Source organism: Lynx rufus, unplaced genomic scaffold (genome assembly GCF_022079265.1).
Source record: "Lynx rufus isolate CCGP_SWC_20201006 ecotype Redwood Valley unplaced genomic scaffold, mLynRuf1.p SCAF_6, whole genome shotgun sequence".
NCBI lineage: Eukaryota > Metazoa > Chordata > Mammalia > Carnivora > Felidae > Lynx > Lynx rufus.
The window spans coordinates 142,523,724-142,542,455 of NW_025814878.1; the positions used below are offsets into that span (position 1 = coordinate 142,523,724).

An 18,732-nucleotide genomic window follows, 5' to 3' on the forward strand; every position below is an offset into this window, starting at 1 on the left:
TCGGATTTGACCTCTATCTTCTTGCCGTGGCTTTTCATTCAGAACTGTGACCACCACGTCACCTCTGTATGAAATGACTTGCTGGCCGTACTGTCTACACAGTGAAGATCACCACGGGGAGCAGCTGAGAAAATGGCCCTGGCCCCTCTGCACATGCTCTAACCCACTGATACCGAGACATTACCATTTTACAAACATGTTGATCCATTTCATGTTGTGAACTTTCTATATGATGGAACCACTGAATTGGTTGGTTCCCGGAAGGAAAACATGGCAGACCCACACCAGGTAAGTAATTTGAAGACGGTGTTAAAAGAGACAGTTTAAGGGGCGCCTGGGTGGCGCAGTCGGTTAAGCGTCCAACTTCAGCCAGGTCACGATCTCGCGGTCCGTGAGTTCGAGCCCCACGTCAGGCTCTGGGCTGATGGCTCGGAGCCTGGAGCCTGCTTCCGATTCTGTGTCTCCCTCTCTCTCTGCCCCTCCCCCGTTCATGCTCTGTCTCTCTCTGTCCCAAAAAAAATAATAAAATGTTGAAAAAAAAAAAAAGAGTTTACACAGGATTGGGAATGGAGTGAAGGCCGAAAAAAAAAAAAAAAAAAAAAGGCCTGAAGGCACAGGAGAAGAGAGAAGCCACCAGAATGTGTGGAAGTCCTGCCAGTCAGGTGATCTGAACAGTAGAGGAAGCATCAGCCACCGGCAGACCCCACAGGAGGAACCGTAGAGACAGAGATACTCCCTGTCCTCACTCTTCAGCCTGCATTGAAAATCCTGCAGAGGCCAGTGGACTCGGGAGTGTGGGTACAAAACAGGTCAGCTGGCCAGGGCCTAAGCAGGGCGAAGAGTGGAACACACAAAGGCAGGGGCGTGCGGACCATATCCGATCTAACAAATACAAATTAATACTCCCTTTTACAAATAGGAAAAACTATTGTCCTAGTGAGGTTATGTCCTCAGGTTCAGAGTCTCAAAACACCGATTCCTGTTTTGAGATCCAGAAACTGAGTCTGGCCAGTTAGCTCTGATACAACAGTTCTTCTAAATCCACCGGGAATTCCATGAAGAGGACAACTTTGTTCATGGCTATCACTTTATTTGAATTTTCATTCGTTGGGTATTTTCCCCTGGAGGAAATCGTAGCAACATAAAGAACCGATCTCAGATGTGAAAAGAATGGCAGCAAACAAGGTTCTCCCCCCTGGTCTTCTCATCACCAAAGGCTTCTCCTTTGTGAAGAGAGGTGCCCAGTGACTTTCCATCCTACCGAGGTGAGATAACTAAGGAAGAAAAAGGACGTCGAATTAAAAATTTCAATAGTGTTCCTCTAGTTAAATGCATAGATGAAACCACTATCCTTTACCTTCATAAACGAGTGAGTTTCCTGTCCTTAGCCCAGTCTTGGACAACTGCATCTCCAAATATAAGGTAGAAGATCAATCCTGATAGGTTAATGGCAAACAACAACAGAAAGACATTTCTCCATCCGAATTCGGGATCCTGAGGACACAAAACCTCCAGTAAAGTTTCCTCCTTCATCCTTTTTTTGCTACGAGCCCATATTTATAGTTTAGAAGACCATATTTGCTAGTGGCTCTCCACGTAGACGTTCATTTCCTGCAAGAGGCTTGATGGTTGGAAAGAAAGAATTTCAGAGTGCATTTAGAATATTCCTAATAAATGGGATTTGGGGACCTTTACAATTAACCTACAGAACTGCGTTTGTCACTATTTACCGAAGTGCCATGCATTTTCTCTTGTGTGCAAATCATGACACGCCAGGTATGCTAAGGGTGTTTTCTTCTCGCGTTGCTGTGGTGTTGGAGAAACACTGCAGGCTCTGGAGCTAGACGGGTCTAAGAAGGAAGAATTCTGACTCTGCATCCTCTCAGTGGAAAGACTTGTTCTATCAGATTTTCAGCTTTATCATCAGAAAGTGAGGATCACAATATACCATTCTCATAATGGGCATGGGCATCAATAATTAAATGAGATTACTGCGTATGAAATACCTACAATCATGCCTGCGTGTACGAGACACGTCAGCACATCTGCTTTTACTATTTGTCTGCTTTGGGATGGTTATGCAAATGAAAATTTCACCGCGTTGCCAAAGACGTGGCAAGTTGCATCGGGGCATGGAATTTACCATCTCACGATATCGGTATGGCTGTGTGATTTCAGTTTCAAAGACTGAATGTTGCCAGGGGATCATCACTTCTTTGGCTTCAGAACAAGGAAAGACTGAGGTCACGAAAGGAATTGTTCTACATTTTTCTCTGCCAGGTTGACCTCATGACAAAGTTACCCACAGTTTGCTTTTTCTACGACGCAAGCACATGCTTTAGGGACACTACTAACTTTACAAATGGATTTGGCAGAGCATTTTCAGAGTCCTTGACCCGAACACTCTACCTGACTGAGGAGAAACCCGCTGATGGTGGGTGCCAGGATAGCTGCTGTGTATCCGAATTCCCTTGAGGTTCCCATGAGAAAACTGGAATGCCTGTGGGTGACAGGAATGTTCCAGGCTAGATCCAGAGATGCTTCACGGTATCCTTCAGCCTTGCTCATGTAATTACATCAGAAAGGACTTGCACTGTGTATGTTCAGTGAGGGGCACTGAGACAAATCAATAACCCCCCTCTCCCCACATCCCTGAAAAAAACGGCCACAGGTCCATCTGTGGTCCTTGCCTGTGATTTATTATGTCCCAAAGTTTGGGGCTCCCAGAAAGCTTCAGGCTAAGTCTTTTTCAGAATAGGTGAAATATAAGAGTGGAGATGACCATCCTACCTCGGAGCAATGTCTAAGGCGTTGATATAGATCCCTGACTGACACAAGGGGGTTAACCCACATGAGACCATGAGAAGGGTCATTGTGGTGATGTAGTCAGGGGTGAGGTAGGACAGAGCCACGAGGAGCACTGAAGAGGGGAAACTTCCTAGGGAACGAGGAACAGACAAATTAAACAATGAGATACACCTTTGGCTGTTGTATTTGTATGCTTTGTGAATCATCTGACCCTCAAGCCCTGTTCTTACCAAGAAATGTGGCAATTTTCCTCACGGTAATGAGCCTAAAATTCTTGGTCAGGAGGAAATCTGCCAGTTGGCCTCCCAGGACACCAGTGACCCAGGAAATGATAAAAGGAAAGGCAGACAGGAACCCATTCTGAGGGGGAAAAGACATGAGTAAATCATCATAATAGGGGTGGTGAGCCCACACCTTTTTTTGAGAAACCACTGATAATCATACTGACAACCCCGAAGACAGCCCTGAGAGTGGGGGAGGAGCAGAGAGAGAGAGAGAGAGAGACAGAGGATCCAAAGCAGGTTCTGGGCTCCGTGCTGACAGGCTGACAGCAGACAGCCAGATGCGGGGCTCGAACTCACCCAACTGTGAGATCGCGACCTGAGCTGAAGTCAGATGCTCAACTGACTAAGACACCCAGGCGCCCCTAAGACCATTCTTTCTTTCTCATTTCTTTTTTTTTTTTTAATGCTTATTTTATTTTTAAGAGAGAGAGAGAGCATGGCCAGGGCGAGGGGCAGAGAGAGAGGGAGACACAGAATCCGAAGCAGGCTCCAGGCTCCGAGCCATCAGCACAGAGCCCGAGGGGGGGCTTGAACCCACCAACGGCAAGATCATGACCTGAGCTGAAGTCAGACGCTCAACCGACAAAGCCACTCCGGCGCTCCTGAAATCCTACTTTCTTAACAACATCAGGAGCCTTTTCAGTCATGTCCTTAGAGAAGCTACCAGCGTGAGTGTTAAATATTAGATCATTTCGTGGTAGGTAGCAGAGGACAAACTTTCCTGGATGGAACGATTTGTGAAGACGAAGTGATTGGTGAGTCATGCGCGCTGGAGAAAGGCCCAGAGGGAAAGGCACTCACGTCTCTGATATTAACGTTGAACACCGAGCTGATGTAAGTTGGCATGTATACAATCAGTATGGTGACCAGCCACTGATGGCTGAAACTGCACAAACAAATGGCACACAGGGGTAGAGACGTGAGCATGGCCTTGAACGGAAGAGGCTGCTTACGAGGGCTGAGCTGGAAACAAGCGTACTGGTTAGGACGGTAAGATCTGGGCCGGGCCCACGCGTGAGCTTCGTTACCCCCTCAAAATGCAGAGGCCGACGCAAGCTCTCTGCAGATGGTCGCAGCCCTTACGTGTACCTGTTGGGGCAAGGAAGATACGATATACTCCTTTTCTGTGACGCTTATCCATGGGTGAGAGACGGGGTCATCATACACCAGAACAAACCAGAGAAGGCAGTAGACGCAGCCAATGCCTCCTGTAAGCAGAGGATGAAATTGGTTACCATGCCGGTTTCTGCTTTCTGTGGAAATTTCTTTTATGTTGGCACATTTTCGAGCGCAAGTCCTGGGACAAGCCCTTGCTCATAATATCCCCTTTGCAAGTCTCAAAAAAAAAAAAAAAAAAAAAAAAAAGAGCACACGAATATCACAACTTTCTAGAACCCTCTTTTTTTTTTTTTACATCTCTTGATTATTCATATGTATGGAAATCACAGACCCCAGGACTTGGTTTTCTCAACCTTTTTAATATTACCAAAGGAAAGCTGTCCCTTTCCACGCTTTCGACGGCAAACGTGTAGGTTTTCGCATTAAGCAACCCTCCAAGTTCTCCACGGACACCAGCTTGGCTCAGCTTTGACGCTAACTACTGGTAGTTGGCACAGACACTGCAGGGGGAGGGCTCAGTCCCACAAGGCTGCCCCCCACTTCGGATGCCAGTCACAAGCAGTGGGTCCCCGGGTTACGCACGCTTCTGACTTGACTGCAAAGTGGGGGTTCCTACAACCCCCTCTCGGTTTTGATAATTGGCCGGAACATCTCACCAAAGTCAAGGAAGCATTTACTTACATTTACTTACGTCTGCCAGTTTGTTACAAAGGATATTGTACAGGCTGCAGACAAACAGCCAGACAAACAGGTACACAGGGCAAGGTCTGGAAGGGGTTCTGAGCACAGGAGCCCCTGTGGAGCTGGGATACGCCACCCTCCCAGCACATGGAGGTGTTCACCGATCTGGAAGATCCTACGGTTCAGGGATCTTTAGGGAGGTGACATCACGTAGGCATAATAGATTATTAACTCATCCTGCAGCCTCCTTCCCTCCTGGAGGATGGAGGCTGAAGCTTCCAAGCTTCTAATCGGGGTTTGTTCTTTCTGGTGCCCAGCCCTCATCGTGAAGCTGTCTCAGGTCCACCTAGAGCTGTCTCGTTAGGACAAAAGATGTTCATAACACTCAGGCAATTACAGGGGTTTTAGGAGCTCTGGGTCGGAACCTGGGGACAGAGACCGCATCCACATTTCTTAACTGTGTCACAATGAGCCATTGTAACAGGTGTTCAGAGGTTCTCTCATTCTTAATTGCATTCCCCTCGTGACGAAAGATGTTGAGCACCTTTCCGTGTGTTTACTTTCCCTCTCTGAAGCGTCTTTGCCACTGCTAAACCATTTTTTGTTCTGTTTTCTTATAATTGAGTGTTGAGAATTATTTACACATTCTGGATAAAAGTCCTTATTACATACGTGTTTTGCAAGTATTTTTTTCCCTGTCTTTATTATCCTAATAACAGCTCGTAAAGACAAGTTTTTACTCTGATGAAATCCAGCCTATCAGTTTGTAATTTTACGGATCAAGCCTTTGGTGTCACGTCTAAGAAATCTTTGCCTAACTAGAGAGCAAGGATTTTCTCATAGGCTTTCTTCTGGAAGGATAATAACTTCAGATTTTAAAATTAGGTCCAGGATTTATTTTGAGTTTGTTTTTGTGTAGGGTATAAGACTGGACCAAAGTATCCAGTTTTTGAGCGACATCTTGTTGAAAAGCCTATTCCTTTCTCCATTGGATTCCCTTTGCATCTTTGTCAAAAATCAACTTACCTTTTATGTGTGAGTCTGTTTGGGACTGTGCTCCGCTGATGTATTTTCTGCCAATATGCCAACACTGCCGTGTCCCAATGGCGTAATCTTCTGTGTCTTAACGTCGGGCAGTGTGAGTCCTCCAACTTTGTAACTCATTTGCAAAATTATTTGGCTCTTCTAGAATCCTTTTATTTTCATGAGAACAGTTTTCAGGGCATCAGTCTTTCCCACCTTTTGTCGGATTTATTCCTATGTTACGTACTTGCCCATGCTATTGAAAACAGTACTGCTATTTTTAATTTAAATTTCTTAGTCTCTCAACTTTGGTGTGGCTAAAAATGTCCTTATTTTGTCTGTTTTTGACATTTTTCCCCCCAGAATTCTATGTTGACGGTTTGTTTCTTTGTTTTCCTTGCAGGACATGAAAACTTTTATTTCACTGCCTTCCTCCTTGCGTCGCTTCCGACAGGAAGGCTACCCTCTTCACTGTCTCTGTTGTTCTGTGTGTGATACGTATTTAGCTTTCACTGCTTTTAAAATTTTCATCTTTATCACTGGCTTTCGGCCATCCGGTTACCTATAACTTGATGTCGTTTTCTTCATGTTGCCTGTGCTTGAGATCCATTGTTCTTGGGTCTGTGAGCGTGTAGTTTTCATTGACTTTGGCAACCCTTCACCCATTATTCTAACATCGGTGCCAGTTCTGCGTCCGTTTTGATTGATCTTTTTACTCTTCTTCTTACAGGTTGTGTCTTCCTGCTTTTATGTTGCCACGCCTGGTAATCTACGATGGGAACCAGACATCGTGGATGACACCGAGGTGGGTGCTGAGTGTCTTCATCTTCCTCTACCAGATTTTTGAGCTTTTGTCCGCGCTACAGTTAGCTTGCAGAGAAATAGTTCGATCCTTTTAGGTCTTGCGTCGTCATTTGTCAAAGGGCCCCCCAGCGCTTCCTCTGGAGCCGCTGGAGAAAGAAGGCGGTGGGCATTCTGCCCAACTGCCTCTGAATTGTCAGTGTTTTCAGTCTGCCTTGTGGCAACAGACTCTGTCTCCGATTCTTTGCAAGTCCTCGATTCTGTTCTTTGATCTTTTCCAGTGATTTTCCCCACCACGGGCTCAGATGATGTCTTCACGCACGTGCCCCGCAAATAACCGGGTTTCCTCTGTATGTCGTTGCCTTTATTGGGTGCTCTTTCCTGCCTCACACTCTCCCGGCTTTTAGATTTGTCTCCTCAGTTCTGTTTCTGCTGAGTTCCCTCTTCTTGCGCCCTGCCCTAGACCTCCAGGTTGTGGTCCCTCCTTGCCTTCTCCCTGTTGGTGTTTAGTGTTTTCTCTCCTTTTGGAAGCTTGCACCCAACCCAGGCCCCTGTCCTGATGCACTCGATGGGAGACAAAACCCACAGCGGTGGCTTGCTCTCTGCGCGTCTTTCTTTCATCTGTCCCAAACCACTGCTCTGCAAGCCTGTCACCTGCAGCCGGAACCGGGGGCAGGGGGAGGTGGGGGGGGGGGGGGAGCGCACGCCCAACCACTGCGTGCTAATGATGCTTTATGGCAGATCGATAGCATCGCAGACTGATCCTTGGACACTCGCCCTGAATATGAAACCCTGGAATGGGGAGACAGCTGCTTACCAAAGATATAGAAGACAAAAGGCCACCCGAGGGTTTGGCTGATGATGCCACCCAGGAAGATGATGGCGAAGGTTCCCAGCATCATTCCTGCAAAGAGACAGAGTAACCTGTGGGGCTGTGGACCGCCACTGGATAGACACCAACAGAATGACGGATGATATGTTAACGTAGTGTCACCAACCATAACCAGACTAGCATATCAGAATACGTGAACTTCAGATTTATCACTTAGTTCTCCTGAGGGCCCATTTTTCCGGAAGTTCCCTAATAGCATTGCAGACAACAGCCATGCTTCTTCCTCCCATGTTATTTTAATTTTTAATTACACAAGTCATGTGACATGTGCTTATCGAGAAAGTAAATTACCGCGAAGCAGAGTCCGCGACGTGCCGCCCCCGTCCGTTCCCACTCTTGTCTCTAATATTAACCACTACCTGTTATGTGATATATCGTTGCATAGCTTTCCTCCCTGCAAACATATATAATATGTATCTACACACACACTTACCTCTTTGTAAAGGCATTTAAACCACATGCAGTCAGGAAGCTAGATTTGTCTGTTACGGTGCCAAGAACACTTTGAATTTCCCTGGCTTCACAGAGCATTCTCATACATAGTAGGGCACCCTTCCTTCCAACAACTTTTCCAAAACTGGGCTATTATGTGTTTTTATTTTCCAGATTAACATCAACTTGTCAAATTACAGATGCATGAGTTTTTATTTATTTGTTTGTTCCTTTTATTTATTATCTATTTATTTCGTTTTTAATTAATTTTTCTTATTTTTTAAGGTTTATTTGTTTTCGAGAGAGAGACAGGATACATAAGCCGTGTTCATTAACGATAAGTAATTCGCTAAGAATGATATGTTTGTGTTGGAATGTAGATAGAAAAAGGTGGAAAGAGCAGCAGACACATAATACTAGGTAGGCAATAATTATAAACACAAGACTCTAGCTATTCACGGGCATATCCAATCGAAGGTGTGCGGGAACCAGAGAAAAGTGTGCACATCTCTTCCCAACTCGGCATTCAGTGACTTGAAGTTGCTGTCTTTAAATCAGCCGTGATGGTAGTATTTAGAGCACAGAAATTGATAAATATTTTGAATCAGCTTTTTTTTTTCCTTCCTAGAAAAAGCCTGTTTACCAGCCAAGTGGTGGTGACTTGTGACAGTGGGGGCCTCATTCAGCCATCCGCTGGGAATTCCCATTCTGGCCCCCAGACCACTCTGCCTACAGAAAGAAGTAACACCCCTGGCAGTAACAGGTTCTTTAGCGACTAAGTGGAGGCCCCCCGGCCCTGTGTCTCTCGCATAGAGCAAGTGTGTGTCACTGGCCCAGGATGCCGCCCCTCCGTGGACTCCCTCGCCTGAAGCTCAGCTCTGGTTCTCCCATCCACACCATCAACGGGCAGGATAATGCAGCAGACAGACAGAGACAGGGTGTTTGAACATTTAGCACACGTGACCCAGGTAGGGTGATCATTCCACCCGCTTTACCTTAAACATGTTCAGTTACCTGATTTCCCACCTTACATCTCACTCTGTGCTTCAAAGTAGTTTGACTGTACAATTACGGTGCCTGATTTGGCCTGTGAGCCTGTTTGCCCCATGACCTCTGGGACAGCTTGCCAGGTGGTGTACTTGGGGCTGACATTGCATCAAGGCAATTTCTTCCCTAACAGACACGCTTTATTCGTTCTGCATTTGTGTTTCTAACACTACCCGTGTGGCTGTCTGAAAATAGCAGTGTTTTGGGTTTTTTTCTATTTTCACTGCTGTATGATAAACCATCATTTTCAGATTGTGTGTGTGTGTGTGTGTGTGTGTGTGTGTGTGTGTGTGTGTTTCTATTACCTATGAGGCCTGCCTCAAATATGAGATACCAGTTCTGTTTTGTCTGCTTAGCCTTCCTCCCTTAAGTGGCTACAAAGTTTCCTGCCTCTAGATGTGCCTTTGTGGTTCCTTGGAGAGAAAGACCTAGTACGTTTTGCCCCAGAGGCTGGCAGTACTGGGCCCTTCCACCGTTAGGTGTCTTTGTGGGAAATCTTCCTTCAACCTCACGGGATGAGCAGTAGCTTACCAGTTCAGCCTGTTGAGAAGTCCTAGAATCACCAGAAATGGCCATTTCTGTAAGAACTACTGAGGCAGGTGGGTAGGCTTAGCCCATCCCACCTACTGATGGGTTCCTCCAATGGCTTCCTCTTGGCCCCTTAGACAGCCATTGGATCTGTGCTCTTCTGAAGCAGAAAAGGTTTCTAGAGGCCAGTAGAGACTACCTTCTTGGGGCCACTAAGATGGTCCCTAACACCCAAAACAAGGAAGCCTCTGGAACTTGCAGTCTTCTAGATTCCCAAGATTCTCCTAGTCAGTTGACCTGTTCCAGGAGCATTATGCCTATAGAGCAGGAAACGAGAGGGAGGGAGCAGCTACTTCTACAAGGTCACTGTCTTCCTTCCAAGATTTTAAACTTTTCTTCCATGCTTTCCATGGAAGGCCATCTCCCTTCATTTAGGTATCCAGACCACTCATTGCAGTTAAAAATATTAGCGATTATACTTTTCGTTACCGACTATTTTTATAGCAGTCTGGTTTTTTTATTACTCCTTTTAAATTTTTAATTGAAGCATGGTTGATATTAGTTTCAGGTGTACAACATAGTGATTTGACAATTACATTACAAAATGCCACAGTAAGCATAGTTACCATCTATCCCCATACTAAATTATTACAACATTATCGAGTATGTTCCCTACGCCGTACTTTTCCTTCCCTTGACTTATTTATTTTATACCTGGAAGTTTGTATCTCTTAATCTCCCTCCCCTGTTTGGCCTATCTCCCACCCCCACCCAACCTCTGGAAACCACTGGTTGGTTCTCTATATTTATGAGTCTGTTTCTCTTTCCTGTTGTTATTGTTATTTGGTGGTTCTTTTAGATGCCACGTATAAGTGAGACTGCACGATAATTGTCTTTCTCTGTCTGACTCACATGACTTAGCGAAACAGCCTTTTTGGGTTCATTCATGTTGTTGCAAATGGCAAGATTTCATTCTTTTTGGTGACCAAATAACATTCCGTTATGTCTACACACCGTATCTTCTTCATCCATCCATCTATTGGTGGACATCTGGGCTGCTTTCATATCTTGCTTATTGTAAACGATGCTGCAGTAAACCCAGGAGTGCATATGTCTTTTGCATTGGTGTTTTCATTTCCCTCAGGTAAATGCTCAGATGTGCAGTTATTGGGTGGTATGGTACTTTTATTTTTAGCTTTTTGAGGAACCTCTATCCTGTTTTCCACGGTCGCTGCACCAATTTACATTCCTACAAATAGGACGCAGAGATTCTCTTTTCTCTACATCCTCACCAACCCTTATTATTTCTTGTCTTTTGGACGCTCGCCGTTCTGACGGTTTTTTCTTTTTAAATAAATGTTATGATACATAGTCCCTTAGATCTCTCCCGTGGTATTGGTTAATCATGTAAAAGTTTCTTTTAATTTCTTCTTCATTTGGATTTGTTCTCACAGTTTTTGAGTTTGGTCTCTCTCTTTTGTGCTCTTGTTTTCTTTAAAATGTTTGAGGTTTTGTGGGGGGAGGGGGTCAATCTCAATGCTTGAGAAGCCCCATTAGTCAGCTGCGATGACGGATGTGAGTTTCCTCATAGTCCAAATTAGTGGACTATTCCCCTATCAGTGGATATGAGCTCTGGTGACAGAAAATACTTCTCCAGGGTTGTAAAGGGCTCTAGAGGGTCCAGAGGGGGGTGAGATCAGTCAGGGTGTGTGTGTGTATGTGTGTCTTGTTTTCTGGGCTTGAAGAGTCCCTGACTCCCTTGTGATCCATAAGTTAGCTGGGGAGTTACCCCAGTTTTCTTATCCAGAAACTGCTTCATCAGTCTCCTGGTTGTTAGCCCTGTTCTTTCTGTTTTTCATTCTTCCCCAATATTTTTAGAATATTCATTCCAGATACACTGTCCAGGCAAATCATGATCAGAAAGCAGTTCTCAGAACAACTGAGAACTCTGCCAAAGAAGATTAAGTTAGATCTGTACCTCATACATAGAATACCAATATAGACTCCCAGTGTATTAGAAATTTAGGTATGAAAACGAAATCAGGCAAATTCAAGGAAAAACGTGGGTGGATGCCTTTGTAACTTGTCCATCTATGACTCAAAATCCAGAAGCCAAAAAAGAAAAGGATGATCAATTTAAATATGCAAGAATATATTTTTTACACATAGGAAAAGTCATTATAAGCAAAGCCGTGTTATAAATGACAACTTGGGGAAAAATGACAGAAAGCGGGGCACCTGGGTGGTTCAGTGGATTGAGCGTCCGACTTCAGCTCAGGTCACCATCTCACGGTTCGTGAGCTCGAGCCTCGCATCGGGCTCTGTGTCGACAGCTCGGAGCCTGGAGCCTGCTTCGGATTCTGTGTTTCCCTCCCTCTCTGCCCCTCCCCCACTTGCACTTTGTCTCTCTCTCTCTCTCTCTCCGAAAAATAAACATTTAAAAAATTAAAAAAGGGGTGCCTGGGTGGCGCAGTCGGTTAAGCGTCCGACTTCACCCAGGTCACGATCTCGCGGTCCGTGAGTTCGAGCCCCGTGTCAGGCTCTGGGCTGATGGCTCGGAGCCTGGAGCCTGTTTCCGATTCTGTGTCTCCCTCTCTCTCTGCCCCTCCCCCGTTCATGCTCTGTCTCTCTCTGTCCCAAATAAATAAATAAACGTTGAAAAAAAATTAAAAAAAAATAAATTAATTAATTAAAAATTAAAAAAAAAAACTGAAAGTCATGGCACAAAGGATCCATCTCCTTAATTTATAAATATTTGGTCACCATTGAGGAAAAAAGAAAAACACATTCAACAGAGAAATTCTCACGTACCCCAGGGTGAGAATGTTGGATTGAGCGGACTCATTTCAGTTATGTGTTTCTACCTGATAGAGCGAGGGTGCAGAGGCGGCTTCGTTCACATGGAGGACCCCATCTCTCCCAAAGCGCGTGCTGGCCCCCAAATATCGAGCCCTGAAGTCAAAACAGTTAGAGCTGTTGGTATGTGGTGCCATGTAGAAATTCATATCCATTTCATATTCGCAAACTGTCTGGATACCTGGGCTAGGCCCTGGACTGTTAGAGTTGCAATGAGGAAGGCTAGCCCCAGGTCAGCCGCCAGCGGGGTGAAGAAAATGAGAAGGGAGGATGCAACCAAAGAAACGCCAACCACACGCTTTGTTCCTATTCTTCCAGCCAGGTACCCGCTGGGAGCCATTGTCAGCATCATGCCATAGTTGACAGAACCAAAAATGATGCCTTGGGTTTGAGGGCTCCAGTCATACACAGGGGCCTTGAAGAAACAGAGAATGCTGTAGTAAGCCGTTTACAGGAAGGTTCTTACATAACTGAAGACACCTCTTTATATCTCTCACTTGCTTTCAAATCACTATTTTGCCAAGTAAAACTTCTCTTAAGTGTTAATTTATTTTGAGAGAGAGAGAGAGCACGAGCAGGGGTGGGGCAGAGAGAGAAGGAGAGAGAGAGAGAATCCCAAACAGCCTCTGTGTTGTCAACGTGGGGCCCAATGCAGAGCTCGAACTCACGAACCGTGAGATCATGACCTGAGCCAAAATCTCAGGAATCGGACGCTTAACTGACTGAGCCACCCGGGTGCCCCCCCGCCAAATAAAACTTTTTAACATATAAGCTCTAAACAAACAGCAAAAACAAGAACACAGCTTAAATCTCGTATTGCTTACCTCTGCTGGAAGACTGTTTGGCGCATCATTTGAGCCACCAAGTGCGTCAAGAGGCAGACTCTCGGTGGAGCCATTAAACTGGGACTGATGGTTTGTGCCGTTGACCATGGCCACCATGCTGATGTTGATGGCAGCATAGTGTGCCATCAGTATAAAATTGCAGAAATGTACGATAAAGGCTATTCCATAGCGAGTGGAGCGGAAGCTTAGAACTGGAAATATCATAACATGACATTAGTGCTTTCCTTATTAAGCCATCATTTGCTTCTCGCAAGTTATACCACAGGAAGGTACCACAGACCATCACCTAATGAGTTAAATGGCTTTGCTGTTGGCTTTAGGAAAGATACAAAAGGAGGCAATCACTGAGTTGAACTGAAGGTTGTTTTCATACCATGACTGTGTAGAGACTGACTTGCTCTGAGGCATCTATCCTTCCTATGGTTTTGTCTCTCCCATTCTTGGGTTATCGTATTCTACAGTTGATGAAATTACTTGGAAGTAAATACCTATGTGGCAAAATATACATTTTATATACATATAAGGAAGTATATGTACCTATTTAAGTCACATAATTTAATCAACTAAATTTAATTAAATTACATAATTTATATTGTATGTCCTATATTACACATTATATATAGAAAATGTAATTTTTTAAACTCTGAGGGAATTGTTCGTTGGGGTAGATGATTGTTCTCTGCATGTGTCCAGTCATTGAGGACAAGCTTTCATTTAAAGTTTAAAATCAAGCCCCTAGAAAGATTTTCTCATTAGAGAAATTGACAACTACAAACTATGAAAAAATATAGCGAAAAAAATAGCAGAAAGAGAAATGAGCACAGCATTCAAGGCTGTTTTTGTATTTCTGGGGAAGATGGCTGTTGCCGGGAAGAGGCTATTGCAATAATGCAGAAGAGAAGTGAGGAGCATTGGATTGTGGTGGGAGCAGCAGAAGTGGGAAAATGTAATCGGATCCCAAAGGGACCCGCGGGGTGGGGGAAAGGCACACTAAATCAAGCTGTAGGTTTTACAGACCAGTGGGGGATGGGCACCAGAGAGGTTCTTGTCTAGGAACTAGAAGAGTAGAGTTGAGGTTCACTGAGGAAGGGAGTTGTGTGGCCAGAGCAGGGGTTTGGGGAGTGTGGGGATCAACAACTTATTGTTGGACCAACAAAGCTCCCTTTTAGGCACTCTGAGTGTTGAGAATGTTGTTGGATACACAACTCTAGAGTTTAGAAGAGAGGTAGGAGTTGAGGTATAAGACTGGGAGTTAATAATCTACACGTGATACCTGAAGCCATGATATTTGGGAAGTGAGAACACAGAGAGAAGAGAACCAAGGACTGACCCTGGGGGTTCCAATGTTTAGAAAGGCCAAATGAATGGGGAGAGACCAACAAAGGAAACTGAAAAGGGATGATCAGTAGGTTTTGGAAGAAAACTAGGAGAGTGTGGTGTCCTGAAAGCCCAGGGGAAAAGGGCTTCAGGGAGGAGGGAGTCAGCAGGTGCGTCAGATGGCTCCGATAGGTCATGGAACATAATGACTGAGAATTAATTCACTAAATCCTCTGAAGCCGCTACCACGGCTATCCTCATTTTATAGATGAGAAGGACATAGATACAGAGAGACCCGCTATGTGTCAGGTGTCTATGCTGTTAACCATTGTTGGGCAAGTATATGATGGCTTTTACTTTGTCCTAGATGACCCCATGAGAATACCTTTGCTGTAAGTCAAGTGCACTCATCTGTGGGGTTTACATGGTGTGGGATAAGAGGTCCCTGTGTGTCTTCAAGAAGTCCTCAAAACTTCAAGGAAGGAGGTACCTTGAGATAACAAAAGAGTCTTCCCCCACAAGGACATACTGTTTTCTCATTTAGTGAATGGGGTGAGGGAGGCAGAATTTGGAAAAAAAACTGTAAAACATACCCAAATTAGAGTGAGAAGCTCAAATACAATATTCTTGTGAAAGTTTTCCTTCCTGATTCAAAGCTGGGTGGTGACTTCTTATGTCAATCAAGTCAACTAATAATTTGTGAGTTCTTGTGTTCTCTGATTTCTCCACATAGCCTGGGATCTTAGAGACCAAAGGCTACTGAAAAACAGTATCAGCAAACCAAGAGACTAATGGCTCACAAATGAGTGGGTTGAACACCGGTCTCGTTAGGTTGCTGAAAGATTAAGTAGAGGATGTGTTTAAAAGGCTAAGCCTGATGCTTGCTTGCTAATAAGTATTTCCTACAAGCTACTACATGTGTCCTTAAAGATTTTTTCTGTCCTATGTCCATAATGGATGAATCCTTCCAGCCATATCCACTCTAATAGATTGGTGCCAGCGTCATGCTGGCTGTGAAATATTTTCAAGGATTACCCTTAGCTACATGAGAGTGTGTGAGTTTGTATGTATGTGTGAGTGTGTGCAAATTAATAAATATCTTATAGGCATAGTATTTAACCGCTGGAAGAGAGCACTGACACTATGAAATCATCGACTTTTGAAACTTGAAGGTTATATATGGAGGAATTCGATACTACTCTAATCAGAGTCCAGGAGACTTGTTTTTTAACATGATGTGACAAACAGAGCCTGGGGTGACTCCAATGATTCCCACCTCATGAGTTCACAAATGTGTCTAATCCCCTCCACTCGAATGGGGGCAAGACCTATGAGCTGCTTCTAGCCAGCAAGTGAAGGGATGCACTCTCATGATTTTCATTATAAGACTCCAAACTGAAGCTGGATACTTTACTCATGGGCTTGATAAAGGATGCAGAGAGTTGGAGAAGCCCACACAGTAAGGAACTATGGGCTGCCTCTAGGACAAGAGAGTGGCCTGTAGCCAAAATCCTGCCCAAACCAGGACGTTCAGCTGTACGGTTGTAAGGGGATGAATTCTCCCAACAACCTGAATGATCTTGGAAGTGGGATCTTCCCCAGTCTAGCCTCCAGATGAGAACACAACCTGGACAACTGCTCAATTGCAGCCTTGTGAGATGTAGAGAAGAACCAACTAAACCAAGGCGTGTCTTAACCCCTGACCCACAGAAGTTGTGACATCGTAAATGTGTGTCATTTTAGGCCATTAAGTTTGTGGTAATATGTTTGCAGGGATAGAAAATAAATACGGTTGGCGTCAAATAATAAAGATGCGTTATATATATTAACAGACTACATGTAAGGTTTTTTTGGAGGAGAGGGCATACATTGAAAGATGTTTGCATTACACAGCATTGAAATTTGTTACAAGGCTAAAATAAGACACCAATAAAAAGAGAAAATCTAAGGAACAATAGAAAAACATCCAAAAAAATCATACAGTGAGTAAAGGACATTATGGCAATTCATGGAGGAAAGCTAAATTATACATGTGATTCTCAGCTAGCTGGTTAGATATATGGAAAAATAAAGTTGGAACAATATCTCATATTTTAAATCAAAATAAAGTCAAGGTATAATACTGTAGCAGTGCGTTTTGTCAAATTAAAGCTGCCATTGATTTTAAGATGTGTCATTTTTTGTCCCACTAAAAATCACTTGATAAGCTAATCAAAAAATCAAACTTAATAGATTCTGAATCTATCAAACTGAATGCCTGAGCTCTCCCTCCCAAGCTTGGTCCACCCACATTCTTTCCCAACTCAGATGATGGAAATTCTATCCTTCCAGACACTTGATTTCTTTCTTTTGCACCTTAGATCCAGTCTGTCTGGAACATACTATGGTCTTTACATGGAAAATGTGTACAGAATCCAACCACTTCTCACCAGAGCCATTGCTGTCTCTTGGTTTAGAGCTGTTTCCAGAGGATTCTGGCTACCAACACCTCTTGCTTGGATATTTGCAATAGCCTTTAACTTGACTTCCTGCTTCCAATCTATTTTATGTTTTTTTAAATGTTAATTTAGTTCAGAGAGAGAGCAACTGGGGGAGGGGCAGAGAGAGAGGGAAACACCGAATCCGAAGCAGGCTCCAGGCTCTGAGCTGTCAGCACAGAGCCTGACACGGGGCTTGAACTCATGAACCACGAGATCATGACCTGAGCCAAAGTTGGACGCTCAACCGACTGAGCCACCCAGGTGCCCCTCCAATCTATTTACAATATAGCAAATGAACTGTTGTAGTCATGCCACAAATTAGATCACCCCCTCTTCCACTCAAAATCCTCCATGTGGCTTCACTTTAGTTCAGACTGAATACTAAGGTCTCTATGGTGGCCAGTGGAAAGGAAATATTTATGGCCTTTGCATCAAAATTTTCATTTCTTAGGAATATACACTGAAGAAATAATAATTCCAACTTCGGACAAGTGCTATGTTAAAGAATATTTGCATATGTATAATATATGTAAAGATAGCTTAGTAGCAAAACAAAACTCTAACTTAAATTTCCAACCGCAAGAGGATTTTTCAGGTAAATAATGCTCTATCTATTGGACATCCTGAAACACTAATACGCATCCTTAAGAATAGTTGTGAGTATTATAAAGCAATATGGAAAAGTATGTGTGGTCAAATTAAAAGTCTTCTTACTATATCTAATTAAGCAATACAATTATGTTTACAATATTCCATGCAGCGACAAGAAGAATACACAATAGTGGGTGTATACAAATTTGGCAGCAACTATCAAAAACTGTAAATGCACATGGACAAAGATTAAAAGATAATCCTCAGAAATGCAAGATTTTTTTCGAACAGTGATATTTATTTCCATCATATATTTGAAAAGCACACATTAATATTACCTGATATTTAAAAAGAATTCAACAACTTCTATGAATTCATTTGTTTGTCTTATGACAGTGCACGTAAAGAATCCACTACCAAATCCTAAACCCAAGGAGTCAAGGTTGAGTTTACCTTTCTTGGGAACGAGACTCTCATCCACTCGTGTATCTTGGGAGTGTTTAGTCTTCCCTGCTGTGGGACTCAATTCCGTCATGGTGGCCATCGTGTTCTTTCCCCAGATGTTTTTCACCTATCGGGGCAATATGCAATCCACAGGTGTCAGCCAAGAGAGACTCCTCTGATACGCATAAACAGTGGTCACCAAACAATTTAAAGCTAGGCCATTTCATGTGGGTGGGGTCCTGGAAGGATCATTACTCCCTCCAGGCCTCCTACAACCGGTGCACCATGCCTAACGGGAGGAACTGTTTATTATTAGGCTCTAGAGTGGTCCCTGTGTGCCAGGGTAAGAGTGCTGGCTTTGGATCTGGGCATTTCCAAGTTCAAATCCAGGCTCATGATTTACCTAACATGCCAAGTGTCACCAGGAGCAGATTTGTGTGTTTCTGTTTCTTATCTGTTGTAAGAATACCCACCACCACCACAGCGGCAGCACCTTCATCAAGGATCACAAGGGTTCAATAGACTGCGCAGGTCTGGCACTCAACGAGTGGTTGTCACATAGTCTACTGTCATCGTCGTCAGAG

General features: G+C 44.0%; 1 protein-coding gene across 2 annotated transcripts; it reads right to left on the reverse strand.

The window, feature by feature from the left end:
• Window positions 1–1,359: 1,359 nt before the first annotated feature.
• Window positions 1,360–18,248, reverse strand: SLC17A3 (solute carrier family 17 member 3). 2 transcript variants are annotated; one of them, XM_047103201.1, is made up of 11 exons: window positions 18,158–18,248; window positions 13,296–13,507; window positions 12,653–12,886; window positions 12,480–12,567; window positions 7,534–7,620; window positions 4,182–4,300; window positions 3,894–4,055; window positions 3,039–3,168; window positions 2,791–2,938; window positions 2,410–2,500; window positions 1,360–1,494 (listed from the first exon to the last, which is right to left on the reverse strand). In XM_047103201.1, the coding sequence occupies exons 1-11, from the start codon at window positions 18,246–18,248 to the stop codon at window positions 1,360–1,362; spliced, it is 1,497 nt and encodes a 498-aa protein (XP_046959157.1). The 2 variants fall into 2 exon arrangements, with proteins under 2 accessions (XP_046959157.1, XP_046959158.1); XM_047103202.1 differs by lacking the exon at window positions 12,653–12,886.
• Between the last annotated feature and the right edge of the window lie 484 nt (window positions 18,249–18,732).

Bases quoted from the DNA above. Each gene is read 5' to 3' on its own strand.
- SLC17A3 (XM_047103201.1), bottom strand. From the start codon at position 18,248: ATGGCCACCATGACGGAATTGAGTCCCACAGCAGGGAAGACTAAACAC. The intron at 4,301-7,533 runs GTAAGCAGCTGT...CTCTGCTTACAG, and splicing joins TTTTGTCTTCTATATCTTTG to GAGGCATTGGCTGCGTCTAC. The intron at 2,501-2,790 runs GTAGGATGGTCA...TGTCACCCACAG, and splicing joins GCCTTAGACATTGCTCCGAG to GCATTCCAGTTTTCTCATGG.